Here is a 27,511-nt window from a genome sequence, read left to right on the forward strand (position 1 = left end):
GCCGTTTCAAACAAAAAGATATCTATAATAACATAAAAATGACGTTTTTCAAAAGTTAGAATGCAGGCAGCGGGAAAACCAAGCAACTGAAAATTAAATCATCATGGATTTGCTCTCTACAGTCCTAGAGAAAATCCTGACAATGTTTAAGCAAAATATAAAATGAGACAACAATTCCGATTGAACGATTTCATACGGAATGACATATTTTTCAGTAAACGGTCCTTAAAAATTGTTTTAATCGAGAGCGGTGATATTTTTTTAAAAACTTTCTTCTTCGACCTTTTAACTGAAAACCGACCAGTCTTGGCTTTTTCTGATAAATGCACCAGAGGATATAGTAGCAGTTTTGATTGAAGCACGTTTTTAAAGCAAGGAATCATATCCATCAATAAAAACTCTTTATTGAATTTGTACCATTCAATAGGGACCATTCAGTAGTTTCCATAGGGTCCTCTTGCCATTCCGCAAATGCCGAGTGCGTTTTGTTAGGGTGAAGAGGTAGTTTATTTTTGGTAGTTGTGAAAGAGCTGCTGAAAGTTGTCCATTGGGAGTGGAAGTGGAAGGATTATGTACCTACTTATCACATTTTCCCACTACAAATGACAGTTTTTCAGTTATTCCTCTTATTGTTCATGGCCCATTATCACCATTTGAAGCGTATCTTCTTTTTCCTTTGCTTTATTCATGTTTTTTTCTTTGGTTTTGCGTTTTTGTTAGTTGCCTGATTACGGCAGCAGGACTGACGACGACGTAAGATCAAGATCATCATGACGACAACGTAAGGTCTACAAAAGTATAAAAGTATAGATGCGTTTGCTAAAAATGAAATGAGCAAGATAACACAAATTATATTTTATATAACGATCTTTATTTTTAGTATACACAAATAAACATAGTACTTATTTACTTAAACATAATTGATTTATGAGACAATGCATGTTACTATCGACATAATTATGAGAGCTAGCTACATATGTTTTTTTTTTTTTTTTTTGTTCAATTCTATATTACAAATGTTTTCTATTTATATGCTGGAATGAAAGTACAATAAAAAATAAAAACGATTTAATGAGAGTAATATAAAATTTGAGAGTAATACTTGCTCCCTAATGGTACAATAATAAAGCGTTGTCCTCAATACTTTTTTAGTGACGTTAGGGAGTAATAATTATAATTAATGTAAGAAATGGCATTTTATTAGGAAATTACAAAAAAATTCACATGAAGTAGATGTTTTTTTTTTTTTCTATAACATAAGAATTTACCCTTTAATATTCGAACTATTCCAACTATACGCCTAAAACTAAACCTAAACGAGCTGAAATTGCACATCGACCGCAATATCCTCCACAAAACGCTCTACGATTCGTGCTTGAAAGATGAAACTGAAAAAAAAAAAAATAATATATAAATTAATTGTTTTTTTTTTTAGGGAGAAATAATATATGTTTTTATTAAATAAAATCAATTTGAAAGATGATTGATGACCATGGACCAATAAACTTGAGCGTAAATAAGTTAGATCACAAAAATAAAATTAAAAGTATAAGTTCTATATTTACCTCCGTTTAAATGGGAATTTTCTAAGGAAAAATATGCACGACTGGGTTATACGTATTAGTTCTTATAGCATTCATGAAGAAATAGTTTTAATTAAATTTTATCATTATTTTTAAGGGAAATGTAAAAACTTATTAAAAATCTGTTTTTAAATTTACGAAAACATTTTTTTAAATTAATTCTTCAACTAAAATTAAATTTTTTTTTAAATCCAAAATTGATATTTTTGCCTCTGAGGTATTATCCAAAACCCATAGCCACCAAGTTTGAAGTAAACCTTTTCAGACAAAATTTTAAGACTCATTTTTTTGAAATTCCCCAAAACTGAAAACCAAAATTTTTTGGAGGTCTGGTTGCTGAGTTTTTTGCATCCAAGCAATTTTTTCTTACATTCGGAGGTAGATACGAGTTAACAATGAAGGGCTATGCAATGAATTTAAGTAAAAAAATTATTCTTATATTTTTTTGGATTTTCGAAAAAAAAACAAGATTAACCCCTTGAAAAAAAAACTGAATTTTTTAAAAATTTCCTCGAAATTCATCGAGTTAGACATCAAAAGAAAGCTTTTTTTAAGCTCTATTCAGAACTGAAAACCAAAAATTTCTTTGATGTGTGGTTGCTGAGTTATTTGCATCCAAACATTTTTTTCTTACATTCGGAGGTAGATATGAGTTTACAGTGAACAGGCCTAAGTATTTAAGTAAAAAATTTATACTTATATTTTTTTCGATTTTCGAGAAAAAATCAAGGCCCCTTGCCAAAAAAAAAAATGCATTTTAAAAGCTAATTTTTCATCTCCTTTTGGAACTTAGAGCATCTCTGTACTCTGTCCATTTCTGCATAACTAATATGGATGTTACATATGTTCTTCCATTAGTCTGATCTTTTAATTAGGGTATGTACTTTTAATTTCATAATTAGTAAATCACATTTTCGAAAGGTTTCTTTATCAGGGTGGTTAAAATAAATTAAAATCTTTCTTGAAAAATTTTCTGCATATTTGCTCGATCAGAAATAATAATAATTCCAAATTTACAGTTATTAAACTAATCTTATAAGAAAATATGGACATATACCACTTTAAAAAAAAAAACGGTTCATATTTCCTTTTTTTTTAACATAATGTGGTACCTACATAATGTGGTACCTACTAATGATCGACAAAATAAGAAAGTTGTAAAAAAAGTTGTTATATTTTTTGTTAAGACTACAATATCTTCATATAATACTTACGTCATTTGGTGTTTTTATAACAGCTCTATTCCCAAACATATCCCATCTAGTTTTCGGACTTATGGTGAAACCCGTCATATTAAAGTTAATAGAAAAGTCTCCTTGTGGACATTCTCCATTCGTATTATAACAATCACCAGCAGATCCAAATGGTTGTTCAGTTCCAACAGTATCAGCAAACGTAAAATCGTTTTCGATAATACGAAGGGTCGCAATATCAATTGCTACTTTGTGAAAATGCGTTCGACCAAATTTAACTGTGTAATCTTTGTATTCGAAATTTCTCGACTCCGGAGGGCACATATTAGGATACTTTGTTTTATTATCATAATATATTGAATAGTTTTCTGAAGGATTCAGGGTAATATATTCTTTTGGCTTGCTATTCATTTTGTGGCAGTAAATTTTCATTGGTTTTTGCTTTATAAATATAGTATATTCTCGATCATGAAGCATTCTGTGAGACCGTCTAATATCGGCACACGATTTGGGAAAACATTCTTCAGGAGGTCTACATTTCTCCTTTAGAATTTTTTGTCTATTAGGACATTGAATTGTTTTTCCATAAGTATCACTACATACTACACGTCTTTTTCTATAACCTTCGCAATTGCACTGAAAGAAAAATTAGCATCAAATTTTAAAAATTAAAAAATTAAAATGTTTACCTTTGTTATTTTGTATTCTCTACGAACACAATGTGAGCACATTTGTTTTGGTACTGGTTTTTTAGTTGATTCACAAAATTTGCCTGGTATTTGTCTACCAGCCATATTAGTACAGTTAACTGATCTTGTTTGATATTCAATGTGACAATTACTAGGACATGTTGACCAGGCATCTGAAATCCATTTGCAAGTTATCTTGCAACTTTTTTTAAAACGCTTTGGTGTTGGTACTCTAAGACTACTGCAGTATTTTGAATCAACTTGCTGCCTTTTATTGCGCGATCCTTTTTTCTCAGATTTGTAAACTTTCGCACAAAAGAACTCTTTTCTTCTAGTTCCGACGCCACATTCTACAGAGCACTAAAAAATTAAAATATTTTTATTATTTAAATATCTTTCGAATTGTGTCTTTGACCCTAGAGGACTCGTGTGACTTGGAAGAACACGAGAGTTCGCGCGTGAGCACTTTTTTCACATTGCTTTTTTCCATACTGTTTTTCTGATTTCGATTAGATTCTGTCAACCTGCACTGGTCAACAAAATTTTTGCCACAAGAACCAAAAAATATAGTTTTCTATATTTACCGAACTCGAATCCGAAGTTACTTAGTTTTTGAAATATTACCGTTATAAAGTGCTACAAAAACCTTATTTTGATTGTTTTTAAGGTAATGCTTTACTGTGTTTTCTTCTTCAAAAAACTGTTTAAATCTTTCCGATAACTCTTTTATTTTGCGAAATCTTTATTTTAAGTCAATAAGCCAGGGACATTTTAGTTGATCTTAAGTAAATTAAAAGAGTTAGGTACTGAAACTAAAGATATATCGAGCAAAAAAGAGAAATTGGAAAGATTAAAACAGTTTTTTAAGAAGAAAATCTTTTATTATAAATTTTTAATATAAATTCAAATAAATCATCTCGCATTACAAAAAAACCTTAAAACAATAAAAAATAAACATTTTTTTCCATTTTATAAATGTAGCATTTCAAAAACAGTGGCCAATAGAATATTTCTGACTTTAGATACAAGTTCAGCAGACTTAGAAAATAGAAAAGTATGTTTTTGGTGCTTGTGGCAAAAACCTTCTTACAATTTAGTATTTAGGGTAGAGTTGCCTATTTTCGGCCGTCTCCAGTTACCGGACACCTTTCGGACAATCGTTATAACTAGTGGTTTATTCCAAATTTTCACTATGCTGTTCTAACATGTAAGAGAACAGCTTAAGAGCAAAATTTTGGAATAAACCCTACGAAATCACTAGTTATAAGGATTTTCCGAAAGGTGGCCGGAAACTAGAGATAGCCGAAAATAGGCAACTCTACCCTAGTTAGTTTTTGGCTTATTAAATTTAAGATATCTCTCTTTTTCAAAATTGGTTAGTAAGAAGCAAAACAAAAAAAGTTTAAGAGTTATGATTTTTGAACATAACAGTAAATAAATTACTTACCGGAGACCAAGTCTGAATATATTTTATCACACAGCATTTCTTTTTCGCAATCGGTTTCGTTTCCGGTGGGCATCTATTACCATTTGAACAGGATACAGTTCTGATCTTTTCACAGTTATCATCGCAATCTCCCCATTCACCAGTTATCCAATAATGATTGTTTCTGTCCTGTCAAGTTTAAAAAGTTTATATATTTAACATTATATATTTTCCCAAATCAACATGAAGCATTGGCAGCGTTTTTCATAAAAAAAAAAATAATTAAAATAAATCAACCAATCAAAACCAACCATCCAACCAAACACTTTGAAGCACATCCGATCTTTTCAGAACTTTTCGATCGTTTCAAGTTTTTTTTTTCGTGAGAACGAAATCCGACAAAAATTAAACATATTTCCGATATTATCTTCTCACGAATTATAAAAAGAGAAAAAAATATAATTTAATTCGTTCCGAGAGAGAACTGAAATTTTCAGATACCGAGAAATGTATCTGTATGATATTTTATTTTTTTTTGGATCGTGAGAAGATCGGAAAAATGTGAGAAGTATCGATATTTTTCAATTCGCGAATGATGTTTTATGAACCCTGCCAAAAACTAAGAGTTAAGATTTTCTAACACCATTCTTTAAGTTTAAAAAAAAAAATTAAAGTCTATTTTTTTGTTCCAACGAAAATTTCTATCTTTCCTGTACAACTATAGAAGTTGAGGCGCTTGGCACTATGTCTATCATTGACACAGATCAGTTTTATAAACTTTATTAACTGTTATAACTGCTATACGAAAATTGGCACTTTCCTCAAAACCCATGATCTTTATAAAAGAGGATAGACAATAGGGTATTCTATTCATACACTAGTACAAATTTAAGGTTATTTGAAGAATTGGTCATTGTTTAATTTATTCATAAATATAGAGAACAAAATGTTTGAGGATACGCTGCGACGTACTAATGGCGAAAACACGCACACATAGAAACTCGAAATGGCAAACAAAATTTGATTTGCAGTTTGGTGGCAAACTTACTTGAAAGTTAGGTTTGGGGTTCTAGTAGTTATTTGTCTTTGGAACTTACATGCTCTATCGATTGACATAAATCGTTTTATGCGCATGCCCTTAAATAGCTTAATTGAATAATATAAAAGGGTATGTCCATTTTACTTTGAGTCTTGTCCCCCAGTGTACGAGGACGAGTTTGGTATCAAATGAGGAGTGATTTGTAAGTGAAATATTTTCAAAATCATTTGTAGGAAAGTCGAGATTTTTGAGGTTGAAGTGAATGAATTCAATTTCAAAGAATTGATTGTAGAATGCGTTAGAAATAAGATTTAAAAAATCTTGTAAGGATCTAATGAGACAAGGATTTTTCTTTTTGTAAATGTGTAACATGCGGTATTTACTTCTAAAAAAGCGATATTTAGCGATGCCTTTGGCTCATCGAATAATCAAAATATTCTTATTTTGGTTTCATATCACGCTTAGTTTCAGATATAGTCGAATTAAGCTAGAATAATTAGCTAGACACAACTAGCTTATTCTCTGGCCTTGTCATGTCCTAACATACTCGTTGTTTACTCGGTCGAATATGAACAATATTTCCTTTTTTTCCTTTTTTTCTTGACTTCAAATGAAGTTTCAAAAAATTCATCAACCCGTTTTCGAAAAACAGATTTTTCAAAAAAAAATTTTTTTTTTTTTTTTTCAAATCCAAAAATGTGTTTTTCATATTTTTTATTGAAGGTTATACATTTTTTGCATTCTCTATCAGGCACAACTGATAGTTATTTCAATCTCACTTTTTCTACGAATACTAAACTTGCCCTATAGTACCTATATCGCAATTAAAAAGCCAATACAAAAAAAAAATAGCACGTATACGCCACAGTGTTCGTGGACAACGAGCAAATACATACATAATATGAATTACAACTTTGCCCTGGATACTAACACACCCTTATCTTAATTAAAAAAAACTTGCACTCAATAATTGAACAAAATGTTCATTTTCTTGGCGTTAGTGTTAATAAATAAATAGGAAAACAAATTCCTTTCAAAGAAGAATCAAAAATTTTAAAAAATTTCTTCAGTCTCTATGAATCTGCTTATTTTACAAAACCAACAAATAAATAAATACAAACGTAACACAAAACAAAATAAATACAAAAAAGCGAATATAAATAGCATTGATTTTTGTTGGAAATTTATTCAAAATTTCAAAACACTCCTTAATTTTCTTGTCCCTCAATTTTTTATCAAAATATTTTCCTCGGCTTATTATTAAGTCGAATTGAAGCGACCTACATATATGAAAAAATAATTACCTCGGACTCCGCAATTGTTAGCCAGTCTTGACAAGGATTCAAATTGCATGAACGAATCCTAGCGTTGTAGCCTGATCTTTTATTGATATCACATTGAGTATTTTCCACTTGACTTCCATTGAAGAAGCATGCCACAGATCTTATTTGTTGTCCATTTCCACACGTTTGCGAACACTGAAAAAATAAATATTTATGTTATTAAGGTCCAATTTTTCAACAGTCAGATAAAGCTCCAGTTAGAGCTCATTCCTAGGAATAAATTTTTTTTTATATTGACATTTATTCTTCAGATAGTCTAACTGACGATTGAAAAATCATTACTAAGATAAATAGATAATATCGATCTGAAGAAATTTTTAAGCTAAAAAATTTGTGCAGCCAAACAGTCACTTAACCGACTGCAGTTTAAATACAGTTCGATTCGCTTATAATAAAAAAAAAAACTTACCGGGGACCAGTCGGAATAGTCCCAGCAGGCTTCCCGACACTCCTCATCAAAAGTTATTTCAAATCTGGGCTCACAGAAAGCAAGCTCAACAATTTGAGATACTTTTGTTTCGTAGTATGTTTGTATACAGTTGTAGGTTTTATGTCTTTTTCCAAGCATTCCACATGATGCTGAACACTCAGATATACTTGATACATTTAATCTGTGAAAATATGACATGTTTTGTAATGCTGGTTATTACCACCCGATGCGTTAGAACGTGGTCTACTTACGTAATATAACAGTCCGTGTTGCATGCTTTGTATTGAGCCCGAGGCTTCTTGGAAGAATCACAAAAAGGTGGAGAAACTTTGAGTCCCGATATTGTGTTTATGCAATCAGCTGTTTGATAAGATGATCCTTGACATAATGCGTCACATGAACTCCAATCCTTCATTTCCCATTCATAAGGTTCCAATTTATTACGTTTTTCGGCAGTGTATGAATATGATAAAAGTATCGAATCATTTTTCATAGATTCTATATTCAATGAGATTATCTGAAAATTGTTTCTTTGTTGTAGTATTTTATAGTACAAGAAGTAGAAAAAAGTAATGTATACATACTTCAACAATCAAATCCTTTTTCAATTTTCTAGAATATGTGCTATTGACTTTTTCAATAGTGTTGTTTGATCCATTGTACTCGAAAGATACTCCAGCGTAAAAAAAGACATACCTGTAAACGTTGATCACACGGTCTCCATTTAAAAGAGAATTTTTGTTGGAACTATGAAGAACTGCAAATATTAAAAATTGGAAAATGTATGTAGGTACACACGATTATGACCATTAAAATGTTGGTAAAAATCTTTTTTTTTAACAAACCCACCCATTTCCCATTTAAATATCGCTTTTACACTACAAACATTTTTTTATTAATGGGAGGGAAAGTTTGAAATTCTGTCCATTATTTTAAGCCCTTTTTCACTTAGGGCTCTATCACGTTTGTCAAGAAAGAAATCTGCTAAGAAATTCTTCTTTTAATAAAACTATGATTTCGGTATGTTGATTCCGAATCCAAAGTCAGAATCGCTTAAGCACATCAGGTTTCTTAAATATTTAAGTAAGAAACCCCGTTTTTTGTTGTACAAAGTCAACCGAATCTAAAAGGGTTATTTTCTACAAACTACTTATTTTCAAAAATCATAAAAAAAAATTCCTGAACCAGATTTACGGCCATTTTGTTCACACTCGATTATCTTTTAATCATTAATTATTCCAAGGAAAATCCTTGATTAAAAGAAACACTAGTTTACAACAAAAAATTAAAAATTTTTGGACACCAAGTGCCGTTATACTCTTTTGTTACTTTTTTACTTTTTGCCTATAACTTTAAAAGCAAGCCGAATTTGAAAATTTTTATAATGTAATTTCCTATCGATATGTATCCTTTTAAAAAATTTTTAAATTAAAATATTTAAAAAAACATGAAAATATATTCAAGAAAGGGAAAAAAAACGATATTTTTTGAAGGTCAAAATTCCCCTCTAACTGCACTAATTTGAGTCTTTTATTTTAATTAAGCAAGTTTTTAAGGTGGGATAATTCTATTACCATATATTTATCGTGTTACCAACTTACCAATATAATTCTGAGTATGGTATCCAGGTTGAGTTATCACAATATTAGAGGCACCTTAAAAAATTGAATTTCATGATGAAATAAAAAAAAAATTAAAAAATAAATAATTTTATTAAACTACCTTTTGGAATAGTAGTCACGTAATAATACATTGAATTGGTCTTGTTCGATAGGTCTGATTTGTAAAAATGCCCTGAATATTCTTCGCACGTATTATTTTTTCCTTCACATACTCCGCATTTATCTTAAAAAGTAAATAAATAAGAGTAATATTAAAAGCTGCTGATTTTAATAAATCTTATTTTTATGTTAAAAAACTTTGGGCACTAGGCCCAAAAACATAAAAAAAAAAAAAACTTTTAATAAAAACTTCAACAAACCTATTGTTGCAACGGAGTTCAATTCATTGTCGCATCCAGCTGGTCGGCAAATACCATTCACACACTTATCGAAGCTATCAAAAGAACATGTTGTTCCATCTTTAACCTTGTCACCAAGTTGGAAATATGCACTTGTTGTATCCCAACGGCAATATAATTTACACTTGTCTCTCCCAATTACTGAAAGAACAAATTTAAATTTCTACGTTTTCGACTATTTGATATTCCTTACGTCCATATTTTGGTATCCATCGAACTGAAGAATCAATGCCCTTTAAGCCAAAATTATTTCCATTCATATCATAGCACTGTTGTTCCCTTGAATCAAGCGATCCTTGAGGGCAATTCTGTGTGTTGCATGATCTATATTTTTTTCTACTTCCTCCACAGTATTTGCCTCCATTACTGGGAAAAGGATTGTTACATTCTCTTTTGGATTCCTGAACACCTCCACCGCAAGTCATACTACAGGGTGTAAATGCACTCCATGGACCCCAACCACCATTTACGGCTTGACGGTTTATCCTGTCACGTGGCAGACAATTTCCCTGCTGGCACCAATGCGTGCGCTGATTTCCACAGGGTGTTCCATCGGCCCATGGCAGATTACTTGACCTACAACTAGGTAGATGCTTTTCGGCTTTACACCAAAGTCGTGTACATTCCTATAGAATGCAAATTTAATAAGAAACAATTTATGTATATGCAACAAAATTTTTCTTACGCCTTCTATAGAACAATATTTAGAATGGTTCCCATGTATAAGTCCACACTGTTCATCAAGAGTGTATTGCTCGCCTGGAAGTTTCAAATTCAAATTCGGAACCATTACTTGTGGAGTATCTTCTAAACAAGTAGTGTCTTCCTTTCTTTGAAAGAGATTTAAATTAAAATAAGTAGATACAGTATCTAGATTAACCTACTCACTCGAGGAACTCTGAAACATAATGTCTTGAACAGTCTGACCAAGACCACGGATGAATGTCATCTCCCATTGTACTTGACATAATGTGTAATGTACTCTTTCCATATGGTTTGAAATCAAGACATCGGTTATCATCATCATGGGGCATGTTAAGTCTAAAAAAAAAAGATAATATGTGTAAGAAACGAATTCTTTGTTCTTGAGAGGAATATAGATAATATGTATCTACAAGGACATCTGAAGAATATTTGGAACACAAAACTTCTTAAACAGCAATTCTTAAGATTTAAAAATTATTTTTATAATTATCAATCAACGGACGAATCAGGAAAATTAACAGATGAACGCGGCAAATCTACGGGTGAACCCGGTAAACCAGCGGACGAATTCGGCAAAACACAGGCGAACCTGGCGAAGCAACGGGCGAATCCGTTTGCCCGTTAATTTGCCAGGTGAATCCGGCAAATCAGCGATCGAGCTAAACAAATAAGCAAACGAATCCGGCAAATTAACGGACGAATCCTGAAAATCAACCGGTGAACGTGGCAAACCAACTGGCGTACTTGGCAAATAAACGTTCGATCCGGTAAACTGAACTGGTAAACTTGGCAAATCAACGGGCGAGCCCGGCAAATCAGCGGATGAATCCGAAATATGAATCGGTAAACCTGGCAAATCAATGGGTGAGTCCTGCAAATCAAGTAGTGAATCTGGAAAATCAACAGGCGTAACTGGTAAATCAATGGTCGAGCCCGGGAAATTAACGGAAGAACCCGACAAATCAACGAACGAATCCTAAAAATCAACCGGTGAACCTGCCAAATCAGCAGATGAACCCGGTAAATCAACGGACAAATCCAGCAAATCAACGGGCGAATCTGGAAAATCAACGGGCGAACCCGGCAAATCAACGGGGGAACCCAACAAATCAAAGGATGATTCCGCCAAAAGCTTAGTTTTTATAAAACCCCTAACCACTGGTGTGGTGAGGTTCAGTGCAGTCAGTGCCTGCAGTCGTACGTAAAGTATTTATGAAGGAAGGTTGTAGGAAATGTAATGCTTCATTATAGTATTTTAGTTTATTTCTTTACTTAAATTAAAAGTCAACTTCTGTTGAAATTATGACTAATATACTCACATATGTCCAAGTTCATGAGCGATAGTAAAAGCAGCTGGTAGTCCATTATCTTGTACTATTGAACAGGAATGCCTTTTACAAACTGTGCCTAATTCTGCGAGCCCAAGAGTATCACATTTAGTTTCACGTTCATTTCGACAAATTTGATCTCTTTAATTAAATAAACGTATAACATTTTCGTTAAGTTTAAAATTGTTTTAAAGTATATTGTTTTCTTACCTTGTAAGCATTATAGCTGTATCATAATGAATACCTTTTTTCGTTAAAAATGAACAAAATTGTTTTAATAGCTGAGATGCTGATGTAGCTATAAAATAAATTGTATGTTATTTTCATTTTGAATTTTAACAGCAATAATATTACTTTTTTGGGAACGCGATGTATGTATATCATCTTTAAGCAACAGAATTGTAGGAACCGATATATTTATTGAATTTCCAATACTAGCATCCGCGAAAATATTGGAAACCTAATATTGGAAAATAAGGCTAATTATTATTATTACTTTACGATTTAATAAAAAAATAAATAAAACAAATAGTCGTATCAAATATATATAACATAATTCTATAATAGTCATTTAAAGCTATTATTTGTCTATAGTCTTATCTAAACTAAAAATTAGAAACATTAATATAGTTTTATAATAGTCATTTAGAGCTATTTGTCGAGTTTAACACAAATCATCGTTCTCCACATACTGTTTTGCACTTCATTTTATCTTTATACTTTAGTGAGTATACAGATAATTTAGACCCTGAAAAAAGTCCTTAGTGGATACGTTCAAGTTAGAAATATTAATACCATTATACACTGTTGGCAGAGGAGGACCAGTGCTGTCAATGAGCTCTACAAATGAAAAAGAACGGAGGAACATCGACTTATCAGGAGAAAAAAAGGACCGATCGATCAAATAGAGGGATGGTATTGCTGCAATGAGTTTCGGAAGTTTTACCGAAAAAAAAATGACGATGGACAACGCACGCTACTCCGTAAGGATCGGAAAAATTCTTCGGGCTGTTTTTGGTCCCATCTGGATTATTATTGGTAGTGACATGGCGTGCAAAACTAGAAGCGGCTAGTTAAAGATAGAGCTGGCTGTAGAAGCTTGTTGGTTGAGACCCAAACCTAAATTTGATTGTAAGTACCTGAAGAATCTGGTCACCCTATGTAAGTACGTAAGTATTTAAAAATGACGTTTCTTAGAAATAACATTAACGAAAACGTATGTATAAGTTAGGGTGGTTCAAAAATTCGAAACTTTTTTTTTATTTTATACCTACTCCGAAAAAACGATTGCTAGACAAATATGAGCTTCGCAGTTTTTTATTTTTACATCAATCTCATACTAAAAAAATAATTTTTTTTTATAAATCGACTTTCAAGCAAATTTTTCACTGACGTGAGAAAAGCCATAATATCACTAAACAAGATAAATGAATGAAATCAGTTCCATTTTCAGTTTGTATACTACGGTGGTTCTTATTAGGGACATGCATAATGCATATTCTTGTAGGAAATTGAACGCCCTACAAAAAAGCCCTATACACTTTATTCGTTTATCTAATCGTTTAAAAGATATTTGGGGTCCAAAATTTAAGAAAATCTTTAAAAATTCGTTTTTTGTTATTTATTTTATAACAAATTGAAAAATTATAATAATCAAACGGGCAAGACATATTCTTGTATAGCAAACAGATTGCTCCACAAAAAAATTAAATTAAAAATTTTAAAAACATTTTTTTTACTTTTCAAAATTTTCTGATTCACTGAAAAGTCATTATTATCAAATTATTAATTTGTATTTTTTTATATGTGCTCAAAAACGTTCTACAAAAAAGTCCTTGGCATTAAATCTATTGCTTTAACTGTTTAGAAGAGTTTCGTACCCAAACCCTAATGCTCACTTGTTTTTTATGAACAGTTATCTTCTAAATATTTAAGATTATAAAAAAAAAATGTTTTTAAAATTATTATTTAATTTTGACCTCGAATATCTTTCAAATAAAAAAATTTGCTTGAAAGCCGATTTATAAAAAAAAATTATTTTTTTTTAGTATGAGATTGTGGTAAAAATGGAAAACTACGAAGCAGAGGATCTTCTCATTAATATTAAGAGCTCATATTTGGTGAGTATATTCTTAAGGTGTCTACCATTATAAAGTATCGAGTATAAAATAAATAAAAAAAAAAAGAATTTCGATTTTTTGGACACACCCTAATGTAAGTACAACATATTCTTGTATTCATCTATAAATACCAATTTTAATAATTTTGGTTCAAGTAAATTTAAATTGAATGTGTAACATAAAACACAAAAATAATGTAATCGTTTAAGATGTCAATATAGTTCATACGCAGAAAGAAACTACCTGCTTTATAAATTTGAAGTTTCATTTTAAATACAAAAAAAGTAGCAAGAACCTACAATCGATATAAGGGTAAGAATATAAGTTTTTAAATCCGAGCTATGAAACTCGCTCATCGATTTGTCTACTGCGACTAGGACTTCCATTGTAAATAATTGCGTATCTACAAAATTTCGTCTTTTTCTAATAAGCGTAGAAAATGATTTCTTCTGTTTATAATTAGCTTCTGAGTTATGATCATCTGAAAAAAAAAAAAATTAAAATGTTATTTGTTAAAATCAACCGCAAAAATATTAAAATAAATTTGTGAGTTTACCTGGAACAAGAACTCTTACATGGCGTTTGGTATGTCTCCAAACTTTATGTAATATGGCATGATCGTATTCGGTGGAATTATTAACTGGTTGTATCAAAAGTGAACCAAAACTCGTTTTTATATGACCTGTCTACAAAGCTGTTTAAGAAATATATAATTTTTCTCAAAATTCAACATGAAAATACCATTCCGTTACATAGGGAAACTGCAACTGCTGATTGATTATCACCTTGAACGTAGCCTTTGTAGTAACAACCCAAAACGTGATCTTCATCTTCTTGAATTTCTGTATTGTTGTTTAAAATTCGAATGACCTAAAAGAAATTTTTAAATAATTTTTCTTTAACACAATAATTTGATATAGATATTTTTATGTAAATAATTGTGATTTAAAGAAATTTTTTTAGAAAATCCAATAATAGGAGAAAAGTAAAAGCATTTAATAATTATATGCATATAGAAGTCACACCCGGAAAAAATCCCCTATATGAATGAGAGGTGTAGTGCCACAGTCGTTTTTTTACAGGATTGGAAATGTGATAACCAAAAAATCCCCGAAAAGGACCTTTTGGTTACCAAGTTACCAAAACTGTAATACAAAATACTATTTATATTTTGTTTTATTAGTTTTTTTTTTTGTATTAGGATTGTATTTATTATTTTTTTATGTTTGTAATATTTTAAAAACAATCAGAATTAACGAGGCTTAAGATATTTTTTTAATTTTTTGATTTTTATTTGCAAGTACATAATATTTATTAACACTGACGACAAGCAGATGAACATTTTGTTCAATTATTGAGTGCATGTGTTCATTTTATAACGATTAAAGTGCGTTCCATTTAGTTCCAAGTAAATTTATTTGCATATTTTCTACGTACACTGTGGCGTATACGTACTCTTTTTTACTGACTTTTTTTAAACCGCAAGATTTGTGGAAATGAGTGGGTTTGCAACTTGTACCAAAACATCCTCTGAGTAAAATGCAACACACGTGAAACATATTTAACCCTCTGTAGGCACACCCTGCGTGAAAGGCACACGGGTGCGAATTTGGTTGGTACTTTTTCATGTCGCTATAAATTTTTTCGGTTTCAATATTTGATTGGTATATTATTATATTTTTTTTATATTTTTCGAAGAAATCGAATATTGTATTCACAATTCTTAAAAAATATATTGTCGCCATTATAATGACAATGTTTTGCGAACACTTTTTCTAATTTTAAAATTGTGTCCAGCCAAATTCGCACCCGTGTGCCGATAGAGGGGTTTTAAGTGCAAAAAAATATGTTCATTTTTGTTTGTTTTTTGCTCTGAAAAACCCTGCGCTGTTGAATTCAAATTGTAATAAAATTCTTTCTTACTTTAATTTGGATACTTTTAAATTTAATTTTTTGTGAAAACTGTTATAACTGTACAGGTTTTAAAAAAGAAGAACGAGTGTCAAACCATAAAAATATAAAAATTGTTTACAGGGTGTTGCTTTTAAATAAAAGTAAGAAACTGAGTTGTATTAAAACTTCGAACTGTTAACTAATTTGTAGCGAAATGGAAAACAAAATAAAAAACGTTTTGATTATTTAATTTAATTGTTCTCAAATAATATGTCAGCTGTTGACTCAATTTTTTTGTTTGATATTTGTTTCATTTTGTATTTATGAGTGAAATTTCCTTTTTTTCCTTGCCAAATTTTTGAAAACAAAATTATCTAGGACGAGTGCGTCTTATTCCCAAATGAATTTAATTTGTAGCGCTTGAGAAAGTATTTGTGTCATTTTTATACATATATACCTAATTATTCAATGGTAAAAGTAAGGAATCAGTTGAAAGTTCCCAATTGAAAAATTTTAAGCATTCCGGATCGGTGCCATGCAGCATACGGAGTTATATTGTATTTTTTGTTTCTTTTTTAATTAATAAAATTAACTTAAATATTTTCTTACACGAAAGGAGTGTGGTGTTATGAAGGAATTATCCTGATGTAGAACTAAATGCAAATTATTTCCAAAGGCAGTCAATTTATATTCAGGATGTGGATCCCAGATCCGATTGAATTTACTTCGATAATTCCCAGTTACGCTGTAAGCTGAAAAATAGTCTGAAATTTCATAGAATATAATTTTTCAAAATTATTTAATTTAAAAAAAAAAAATTAACTCGTTTTACCGTTTTTACTTTCGTTCCTTTTAGATTCATAAAGCAGGTCATCAGAATTTAATGAACAATTATGCACCTTTATTGGTTTCACAAAATCACTAGCTAAATTCTCCATGTCTAAATCTTCATTATTTGTTTCAGTATAGTCTAAAAATATTTAAGCGTTTCATAATGTAATAGACTCAAAAGTTATTATTTTTTGGTTAAAAAATTTTAGTTTTTTTTTACGATATTTTTTAGTTGAAGCATTATGTATACAATAGCTTACCTTGAACTATCCAGTCAGTGTTGTTCATTTTCTTATTGTCGATGGAGCTTTGTACACTATCATTTATATATGAGAATACTGGCTGAGTTCTAGATTTCCTCATTGGTAAACATAAAAATATTACTAATCCAAAAATTAATAGTATACACGTTGTGCATAAGATAATGCATTTATTTTGTTTCCAATGAATTGACATGATTTTAAACAGTCTGTTGCTTAAACTATGACAGGATTTCGTTTGCTCCAACTGCAACTGTAAAAGAAAATATATTTTATAAATCAGGTGGTATTGCATCAAATTTTTATTGATCACATAAACCTTTGTATTAAATGTTTGTTAGTATTTAAATTTAATCTTAAATTTTAAAGTAAGTATTAAACGAATTAAATAAATAAATATTTGTATTTCGTAATTTTCAGTGGATAAGCATAACCGGACCACCATGAAAAATTCAATTTAGTGGACAAATGAAGCAAATAGCTGTCGGGTATAGATTTTTATGTTTGGGCATCTTAAAGAATCTTATTTGAGCAAAAAGCTAAATTAAATAAAAAATAATCCTGTGATATTTTCATTTATAAAAACAAAAATTTTTTATTCCGTCTGCTTCTTAGCTGTGCTACTTAGTTTTGTGGAGAAGAAGGAAAATAAAGTCTTAAAGTCAGCGAAAAAGATCATCATTACGTAACTCCTAACTCAGTTCCACTTCTAAAAACTTTGGTTAAATCCTGATCAAAGATGGTTTATGATTGTTAAAGCACTCAAAACATTGATACTAGCCGTGTTTTTGTGCACAGAGAAAAATAGACCACATAAAATAGAACAAAAACAATAAGATTTCTCAATGGTTTCCATCCAAGTAGGAAATCTTGTTAAAACAATCGAGTTTTCCTTATTGTTTTAAAACTGCGCTTGTAGAGTTTTACCAAGAAAATAAACAAAAATACGATCATGCCGGGAATTGAACTGAAGACTTCAACTCTAGTCATACACCTTACCACCTTAACCAAATCACTATACAAATAAAAAAGTCACAATTTTTATTCTAGGGCCAAGATAAAAAATTAATTAACTTTTTACTCAAATTTTAAGAAGAATTTCTCCATTAAAATAATAATATATTTCTGTGGAAAAACCTCATTAATCGTTGAGTTTAATAAGGCTTCTTCATACAAAGTTTCAATAAGGCAATCTGTTAGTTTGTAGGTGGACACATTTTTCTCTGTGTGGTAACTCAGTATTTAGCTTAGTTAATTTTTGAAACGCAAACAAAAACAATGATTGCTAAACATAAATAAAAGTATTCGATTGTTGTGGTTTATAGAAAAAATTTGTTTTCTAAACTTATACATTTTTGACCCTTCAACAACAAATGATAATGAATACCTAATAAAAATAAATATTGTGGCACGACATGTCATACATGCGACCCCCTTTAAAGTAGCAATGCCTAGTGACTTACAACTATCAACCATTCTTGTGTGCGTGTAATTTCAAGAATAGAAAATATGAATAATAAATATGTTAAACTAATAGTTTGTTGTTGCTTACCCCATACGCCATACCACAAAAACACGGCTAGTATTGAAATAATCATTTTTATCAAAAAACAAAACCGACTTCCATGGATCAAAACTGGGTTTTATGGTTTTTCTCATAGTTTCTATAGCCAGAACTAAACGAAATTGAAATGGGACCACACTGCAGCCACCAGCTTTCCAATAAAAGAAAATTGGTTAACTTAGTCCAAAGTTATGAAGTAACAAACACATAAAAAAAAATTAAAAAAAAAAAATACAGGCGAATTGAATACCTCCTCCTTATTGGAAGTCGGTAAAAATAAAAATGATGGCTGTTCGTATAACTAAGAACTATTCAATGAATACATTACAGATATGGCATGTCTTAGCGATAGAATGAAAATTACTCTAGTTTCTAGTATATGTACTAGGGTGAAGCGAAATTCAACTAGCCAGGCAAGTTACAGCTTAAACATGTCTTCAAGGTCCAAGGTGGAAAGAGTCGACATTTTTCGAAGTTTGCAAAGTCTGACAAATTGCAAATTATCAAGCAAGATATGGACCACCCACGACAAAAACAGAACATTTTTTTGAAACTTCACAGAATTTGAATGCATTTAGACAACCGCAATTTTCTTCCTATTACCGAAGCTATCCCTATCCTAATAAATCCTAATTAAATCATAATCCAAATAATTTCCAGCAAAGAATCTTCTATCAAGTAACAAACCGATTAAACCTTTCCAACCAAATCCATTTATAAACAGAAACCTTTGGCGCACAGAATTCCCGCACAACAGAAAGACGCATTTATAATCTGAAACATTTGAATTGGTCCTTGCAAAGTAAGAGCACAGTTACCCAAAAATTCCCAACATGTCATCAACAGAATTTTAATATTGACTCTACTGTTCTCCGCCTACTGAAGACAGCCAATCCAGGTCAGATCATAGTATTTATTTGCGTTACAACAAAAGCAGAATTTCGGTCTGTTTTTAAAACCCAAATAAATACAATGATCTGATTTGGATCAGGGGGAAAATAAAACACGGTTTTGGACAATCAATCAGTAAGAAAATTTAAAGCCACTTGTAAGAGAATTTCAAAATCTATTTTGCGAACGCAATTCACTAGAAAAGAAAATTAAAAATCCGACCATCGACGGATGTTCTAGTTTATAGTAGATTTATTATCCTTTCCCTATGACACTCAAATCTTAAGTTGAAAAACTGATTCAGACACTCTTACTGAGTGCAAATGTTAATTAATTTAAATATGGATGTGTGACAAAGTTCTAATTCACATTATTTTTACATTGTACTGGTTTTTTTTTAACCCCATGAGTAAAGGGCTAGATGCTAGAAAAGTTATATTATAAGATCTGGCCAAATGAATGAATAAACGAAACTATTTTCTAATGCTGAATGAAATGATACTCGATACTACCACTTTAAAATAACATCCTTTTTATTAAAAAAAAAAAAATAAAAATCACTTAAAAGGAGATAATGTTCGTTTATTTAATTGCAAATTAGGTGATAGTAATGGAAGTTCTTAGGGTGGTGCTAAAAACAAGCATAGATTGTGGGTTGCAACACATAATCTTTCATTTTAAAAGTGGTGATTCTATTCCTTAAATTAAAAACTTAAAATTTTAATCATGAAAATATGATTAAAAATTAGAGGGAGTTCATCTTTAAAAGAGTTAACAAAACTTTTTATTTTCAGCGTGATCCAGATCAGATCATTGAATTTATTAGCGTTACAATAAAAGCAGGATTTCGCTTTGTTACTTTAACGCAAATACAATGATCTGAACTAGATCAACGGGGAAAATAAAACACAGACATTATAATGTTTTTAAGAAAAGAATTCAAGTTATTTGTTTTTTTTTTTTTTGTATTATAGTATCTTTTTATTAATTGCATAAAAAAATTAAGCTACAACGCCAAACATAAATTAAATGCAATATATTTGTAAAAAGAAACTAATTAATTACAGAGTAATTTATTACTGACTCAAACCAATCCACAGGCGCAACACGTGCGTATCAAAAATTCAGTTATTTTTTTTTATTATACGAAAAAAAAAACCGAAAACAATCACACGAAAATATGCCACACCCAAAATTTTATTTTGAATACTTTGCATTTTTTTTGCAAATTTTTGATTACAGTATGTATTTATATTTTTTCATAAGCAATTACATATTAGAAAAAGAAATAAAAAGGCATTTCTTGTCCATAATTTATTTTTTTAACTCGATTCTTAATATTCTCAATTAGATTTTAAAACTATCACTACTATCTATCTATCTACTACATAAGAGTATTAAAATCTCAATGTTTGAAGAAATTGCATTATTAAAACAAAACAAAACAAATAAATCCCCTCTACACTAAAATTTTCTATTTTCGTGCACATAGTTTTTTTTTTTAAAACACATTTATGTATCAAATCTATCAAATAATTTACATATTTTAAGGAAATGCATATTCGCGAATAATTGGTAGGTATATTACCTGTAATATGCTACAGCATCTATTTTTTAGAGTCGAATAATTTTCGAATATTTCGTGAATGATTTCAGAAAAACTTTCCACATTTCAACGAAAAGATTATATACCTTCTTGTTGCGAATATAACCTACTATCAACTAAAACAGTTTTCAGGAAACCACTACTAATTTTTCGACGTACTAATTTTGAAAGACATAAATAGATTTTCTATATTTAAAAAATATCTACTCGTACATAAATGAAAATGAAAACAAAAAAAAAAAAAAACATTGAATGTAAGATTTATTATTGCTGGAATAAAAAGTCTTTGAACATTTAACAAAGTGCGAATAGAAAGTTGTACGTAGTTCGTTTTTTGTTTTCTTTTAGATAAATAAGATTCATTTTAAAATTTTCAGCATAAAGAAATGGGTGCTTTTATATGTGTTTAGTTCCATCGCACAGTGCGTCGAGATGGAGATGGTGGACAAAAATCAAATTTCCAGAAATAAATGTAAAATAAATGTAATAAGAAAAAATTGTAAAATTTAATGAAATTTCCACACCCCTTGCCACGCCCACTTTCGTATACAATTTATATCTTAAAATTCGTTTGCACCATTTCAATAAAACTTGAGAGATTTGACTATCTAGATGAGTTAAAAAACACAAAATTGTTTCGATTATACTCGCCCCTTGCCAAACCCAGAGTTAAGAGTTAAAAGTTTTCCTTTTTTTATAAGCACCTACACACCAGCCTGTCGAGTTTTCGTATCTATCTCCCCGATGGGCAACGTGGAAGAAGAAGACTTCATCTTACGTTGTGCTATCAGTTGAACCTTAACCAACTTGATGTGCGATACAGGAGAAAACTGCCTAGGGACTGAGCTGAGTGGAGAGGGTTTTTGCTTGAGGCCGAGATCCATCCTGGACTGAGAGCGCCTTCTTAAGAAATTAAGTGAGGATGACGAAAAGGGCCAAAGTGCAAATTCAAGGTGCGACTTATTGCTCAAGAGTTTTCCCATCGATCCAAAAAAAAAAAAATAATAATAATAAAAATATATTAAAATTTTTATAAAACATCTTCGAGGATTTGATATATAAGGTTGAGAACATCAAGTTTGATTGCTTTACAAAAGTATTTATGGATTAAAACAATTTTCGAAGAGAATCAAAGATGTGGAAGTTGGGAATGTCAACCAAAGATACATACATGTTGATAAAAGATATCAGTTCTTTCGTGACTTTGTATCTAAAGAATTAACTAAAAGAACGATTGAGGAAAAATGTTGAAGTGTGCAATGTGCATTAGGGTGGGTCAAAAAAATCGAAATCGCAATGCATACGGGTCATAAGAAAACTATTGAAATCAGTGAGCATTGGAGCTCATATTTGGTGTGTATATTCTAGAGGGGTCTAGCAATCGATTTTTCGGAGTACCAATTCAAAAAAAAGAATTTCGATTTTTTTGACCCACCCTTGTGCATTCTTGTTTTTTATTTTTGTAGTGTGCATTACTGTCTTATATTCTTCGAATTGCGCTCCCTACCTAACTAACGATAGTTTTCTTCCCTGCTTGAATAATACAGCCTTGGCCCAAAAGTTTTAGGAAAACAAAGCAAAATGATAAGAGAAAAAAAATAAGTATGGAATCGATTAGTTATCACTAATTGGGTTGTAAACACAAATTATTTTTAACTATTATTTACTGTTATGAATGAAATGAGTGTAAGTTTTGGTTTTATCTAATTTTATAGTTATAGTGTGATTATTAGTGTTTGTTTGTTACAACAATAATTGTTTAAAGACAACTTGTAAGCAATTTTTTCGTTGTTAAAATCCCTATTGAAAATGCAAAAAAAAGTTAGTTTTTTTTTTCAAAACGCATTCAAATTCAATTATTATTATCTGAATTGGCCAAAAACCAATGTGAAATTGCGAAAGAAGTGAAAAGTTCAAGTTGTGCGGTACAAAAAAAAAAAAAAATACAGACGAATTGATAACCTCCTCCTTTTTGGAAGTCGCACATAGAGGTATTTGACCCAAAAAACTGATCAAAATTATTTGTTCGGATTTTCAAATGAAAAAGATTCTTAAGAAGTTTAATTAATAAATACAAAAATTACTTACCATATTTTACAATTTTTGTAATTTGTATTAACCAATAACATATTTCAATATAAAAAGTAACACATACGCCACAGTGACCCGAAATTAATACGCAAACAAAATACAAAATAAAACAAATTTATAGCTGACTAAACAATTACATCAGTTATTAACCATTAAATGAATGTCAAAATTTTGCATATATGGGATGCGAAGATTTCGAAGTTATAAAAAGAAATTTGCTTAGTTAATTTTTTACATATTTTCTGCTAGGTCCAACAATACGCGAGTTATGTGAAAAAGTAAAATAAATCAATTTTCAGAAAAACTGCATTTTCGAGACCGTCTGCAGGGGGTTTGGCCCCACTTAAAATGTCTGCCATGGGTATTTTTGTTATCGGGGAGTCCACCGCTACAGGTTGCGACTAATTTTAGGTGGTTACCCTAAAGTCTAAAAACGCCAAAAAAAAAACGCATTTTCGAGACCGTCTGCCGGTGGTTTGGCCCCACTTAAAATGTCTGCCATGGGTATATTTGTTATCAGTGAGTATGTGGCGTTGGTTATCTATAAATTTTAAGTGGTTACACTCACTAAATCGATTTTCAGAAAACGGTACTTTTGATGCGCTTTTTATCTACAACGCCCCTAATAAATGCAGGCAGACTAAGATATTCTTCATCACCATGACCCAGACTAGCTCTTACATTCATATGAATCGGTGACCTCTCACGCAAGAAATCTGATCCCGGCTCTTGAACTAAAAAAAGAAACGGATCGACATAGGATGCTTAATATGGTTGTCAAACGATTCAGTGCCTATTTATGTACCTATGACACAACGGTGAAACTTTCATGTTAAACTTCATTTTTTTTTTTATACTTTTTGATCAGCTTTTTGGTATAAATACGCCTATGTGAGTCGGTTCAAAATCGGAAACAAGCGTTAAATGAACTGCCTGCTGACGTAAGGAAACAGTTTGGAAAATAAATTTCGACAAGAATATTTGTAACCCTATTACGGTGTTGTCAAATCTCAACTGATTGACAAACAATACAAACTATCAATTGACAAAAAAAATTATTATTGCGTTTTTGATAGATTTGCGAATCATTAGATGTGTTTTTTTGGCATTGGTATCCGTATCCGCTGCTGATGTCGATAAGAATAGAAGCTAGGTCCAACTGCTAATAGAATTTTGGCAAAGTAGATAGGTATATTGGATATTTTTATTCTTTGTTTAAATAAATCCACACGTGCTCCAAAAGACTTCAAGCTCAAGGAGGTAAGCATTACAACGAACCTTCAAACCTGAAAACATAAAAAATGGTTTAGAATTGTCATCCATTTTGTTTAGCCTTTGAAAAAGGTTATTTTTTCAGTTCTTTGGTAATCCTGGTGTAACCTATTTTAAACGAAGGGTTGTGAAGAATACAACCCAGAAAGAATAGTTCCAACTCTTAAACATGAAGGAAACAGTGTTATGATCTGGGGTCCATGGCTGCAGACGGAGTGGAAAAATGTTGGTTTGTGAAGGTCGTACCCGTATGAAATCAAACAAACAAAAAAAAAAAAAACATCAAGTTATGGAAACAAATATACGTCTTATTCCAGCAAGACAATGCATCATGTCACAATGAGCTGATCTGCAGAAATTATAATTGCATTGACCTGCTTCCATGGCATGCGCAGTCCCCAATTGAGCATTAATAGGGAATTTTGAAACGAAAGATTCGCAAGTATCCAACAACAAAACAGATGCTCAAAAATGTATTGCAACAAGAATGGAACAAAATAAGTTCAGTTCAGACAAATGCCGTAAACAAGAAAGGTCGTTGCCTAAATGGAAAACAGCTGTCATAAAAGCGAGAGGGGCAAAACTTAATATTAATTTTTTTTTGAAAAAAAAAAAAAAATAAATACAAAAAATATGTCTGCATTTCTGCTTTGTTTGTAAATTATGGAAACTTTTTATGAGTTTCTAATACTTTTGGCCAAGACTGTATCTTTGCAACAAGGCGAATGTTATGTTTTCTTTTTTTTTTCTAACAATTTCTTATTACTCTATAGTAATAAAGGATAAATCATTTATTTAAGAAGTTGAAAAGAATCGCAACTAAACCTTGGGTAATTCATTGAAAGAAAAAGAAGACAAAGACAATTATTGTTTTTTTTTTTTTTTTATTCTCTTACAATAATTGGAAAAATCGTTTAATGTAAATCCAGACTAAGAAATACGAACTATAAATAAACAGAAGAGTGTGGATGATTTCTCAGTGTTCGTTGTTTAATGAGAAACAATGAAAACTGAAGACTGAACAATGAAGAATGAATCTATGGTAAGTATCTGTATCTTTACACTTGAGAGGTCTTCAAACAAGACATCATTTAGATCATTGAAAATTTCGACATTTTACACCCTCCCCCATTTCCAAGCCAACCTTTGCTAGAGAAGCTTACACTATACAGATCAAATACATTAGAGCGTCAATCATCATATCTATCTCTTTTAACAGTATCATCATTCTAATCTGTCTGTTTAAAGTGTTTAGATTAGAAATAATAAAAAAAAAAAAAAAAAAACACTGTCTGTCAGTTTGAAAACAACCTGCAACTAAGTTCAGTGAAGAAGCTCTTTATTTATTTTATACTATGCGAACATGTATACGAACTTGAATTAATTATGTCACTTTTTTTATGGCTAAATGAACACATGTGCTTTATAAATGTGATATTAAAAATGATAAGCATAATAAAGAAGAGTAGGAGGTTAAAAAATCTTATATATGTTAATTATTATAAAATGTATATTATACTAAATAAGGGAAAAATGAGAAAGAGAATGGGTGAATTACACCAGGTATACATACCAACATATGTTTGCAATTTTTTGGAGTATCACCGATCGCCTCGGAATGTCGAAGCACATATTTATTATTCATGTAAACTTTAGATGCAAACTTACTATGTGTACTTGTCGAATATGCCATCATTGGCTTAACTTTAAAAGCTTGCTCTCAGGATTTTGATATTGGAACAATACAAAAAAAAAAACTTTGATGATTTGATTCCATTGCTTGAACCACACCTTACACATAAAAAACGATATATATATAGAGGCTTTAGTATATTTAAATAACTATTTTTTTTTTCGAATATAAACAAGCATGCACTTAATTGATTTTCGGTTTCACTTCATACTATATTCTTTTGTAGACACGAACTACTTTTTTTTTTTTTTTTTTTTTTGCTTTTTATGCTTAAAAATGGTATTCTAATTAACAAAAGATATATTTTTTCTTTTATGATTTTAATAGTGATCGAATCATTTTTTGTGATATTTAACTGCTTTTAAAAAGACCAGAACACTTTATTAAATTTTTGACTCAAAATATACAAATTTATTTAATAAAATACACATTTTTTTTTTTCTTCAACAACATATATGGGAGTATACACGGTTCATATAACCCAACAACCGAGAGCAGAGAACTTGAATTATAAAAATATCTAGAAATGACAAGCAAACAATGTGAATGTGGAAATGAAAATGGAAAGAAACAAAGTAAAATACATGTTCAGCTCTTCGCCTATGTACTGAGACACTCTGAGATACTCTACCTAAACCAAAACCGAACCCATCGCGATCGCATCACATATAATTACAAAACAATAATATACTGTCTGTATGAGATCAAGGAGTACGAAAAATGTTACGGAGATCGGAGAATATACACAAAAATTTGTGTTTTGTATCTCTCTTTTCAATATAAGCCTATATTTGCTGGGTTTATGAAAGATCTTCACAAATTTTATACACGAAAGAAAACAAAAAAAAAAAAAAAATTAAAGAGTATAGATACTTAATGAAGTTGTTTGGTATGAGATTATCATTGATGATCATGACTAAGTGAAACAGAGATCTTTGTTTCTTCTTTCATGAATATAAAATGAATTAAAACAAAAGTTCAGTTTTGGTATTTTTTTTTTTTTTTGAAAAACAAACATTTAAAATAAAATATTTGGATTACATTTTTAAAGATGTATTCAAGTCTATTTGGTATATGAGTTTAATAAGCATATAAATATACACTGCCAGTCAATAGAATAGGTTCACTCTATAAACGACGAAAAATTAAAATCTTCATCTACAAAAACTGAAGAAAAAAAAATGTGCAACGCTGAAGAATTTTTTTTAAATTTTGGATTCTTATTTAAATTGTGTTTTTCTGTTTAATTATAAACACTGACAACAAAAAGATGAAGATTTTACTCAGTCACTGAGTATATAATTTCGATTAGGGTGTATTAGCATTTAGGCTAAAGTTGTAATTCACATTATGTGCACGCTGCTCAGGTGAACTGTGGCGTATACGTGCTTTTCTTGTATTGGCTCCTTTTAATTTTGGATTCTTACAACCATGATGACAACAAGATGAAGTACAATTATTATGTACATACATATATAATATCGATTACGATGTTTTAACATCTAGGACAAAGTTGTAATTCACATTATTTGCA

At 30.5% G+C, this 27,511-nt stretch overlaps 1 protein-coding gene across 1 annotated transcript; it reads right to left on the minus strand.

The window, feature by feature from the left end:
- Positions 1-1,181: 1,181 nt before the first annotated feature.
- On the minus strand, positions 1,182-26,606 carry LOC129916492 (A disintegrin and metalloproteinase with thrombospondin motifs 9). The gene is made up of 24 exons (XM_055996484.1): positions 25,858-26,606; positions 16,861-17,113; positions 16,602-16,739; positions 16,379-16,533; positions 14,618-14,746; positions 14,433-14,562; positions 14,176-14,357; positions 12,111-12,216; positions 11,967-12,054; positions 11,748-11,897; positions 10,612-10,764; positions 10,409-10,553; positions 9,917-10,349; positions 9,685-9,864; positions 9,426-9,548; positions 9,305-9,358; positions 8,288-8,460; positions 7,955-8,220; positions 7,683-7,884; positions 7,235-7,408; positions 4,913-5,080; positions 3,466-3,825; positions 2,798-3,412; positions 1,182-1,388 (listed from the first exon to the last, which is right to left on the minus strand). Exons 1-24 carry the CDS (start codon positions 25,978-25,980, stop codon positions 1,293-1,295), a joined length of 4,596 nt encoding a protein of 1,531 aa, XP_055852459.1. The 5' UTR covers positions 25,981-26,606; the 3' UTR covers positions 1,182-1,292.
- Positions 26,607-27,511: the final 905 nt, after the last annotated feature.

This window comes from Episyrphus balteatus, chromosome 3 (assembly GCF_945859705.1).
Source record: "Episyrphus balteatus chromosome 3, idEpiBalt1.1, whole genome shotgun sequence".
Taxonomy (NCBI): Eukaryota; Metazoa; Arthropoda; class Insecta; order Diptera; family Syrphidae; genus Episyrphus; species Episyrphus balteatus.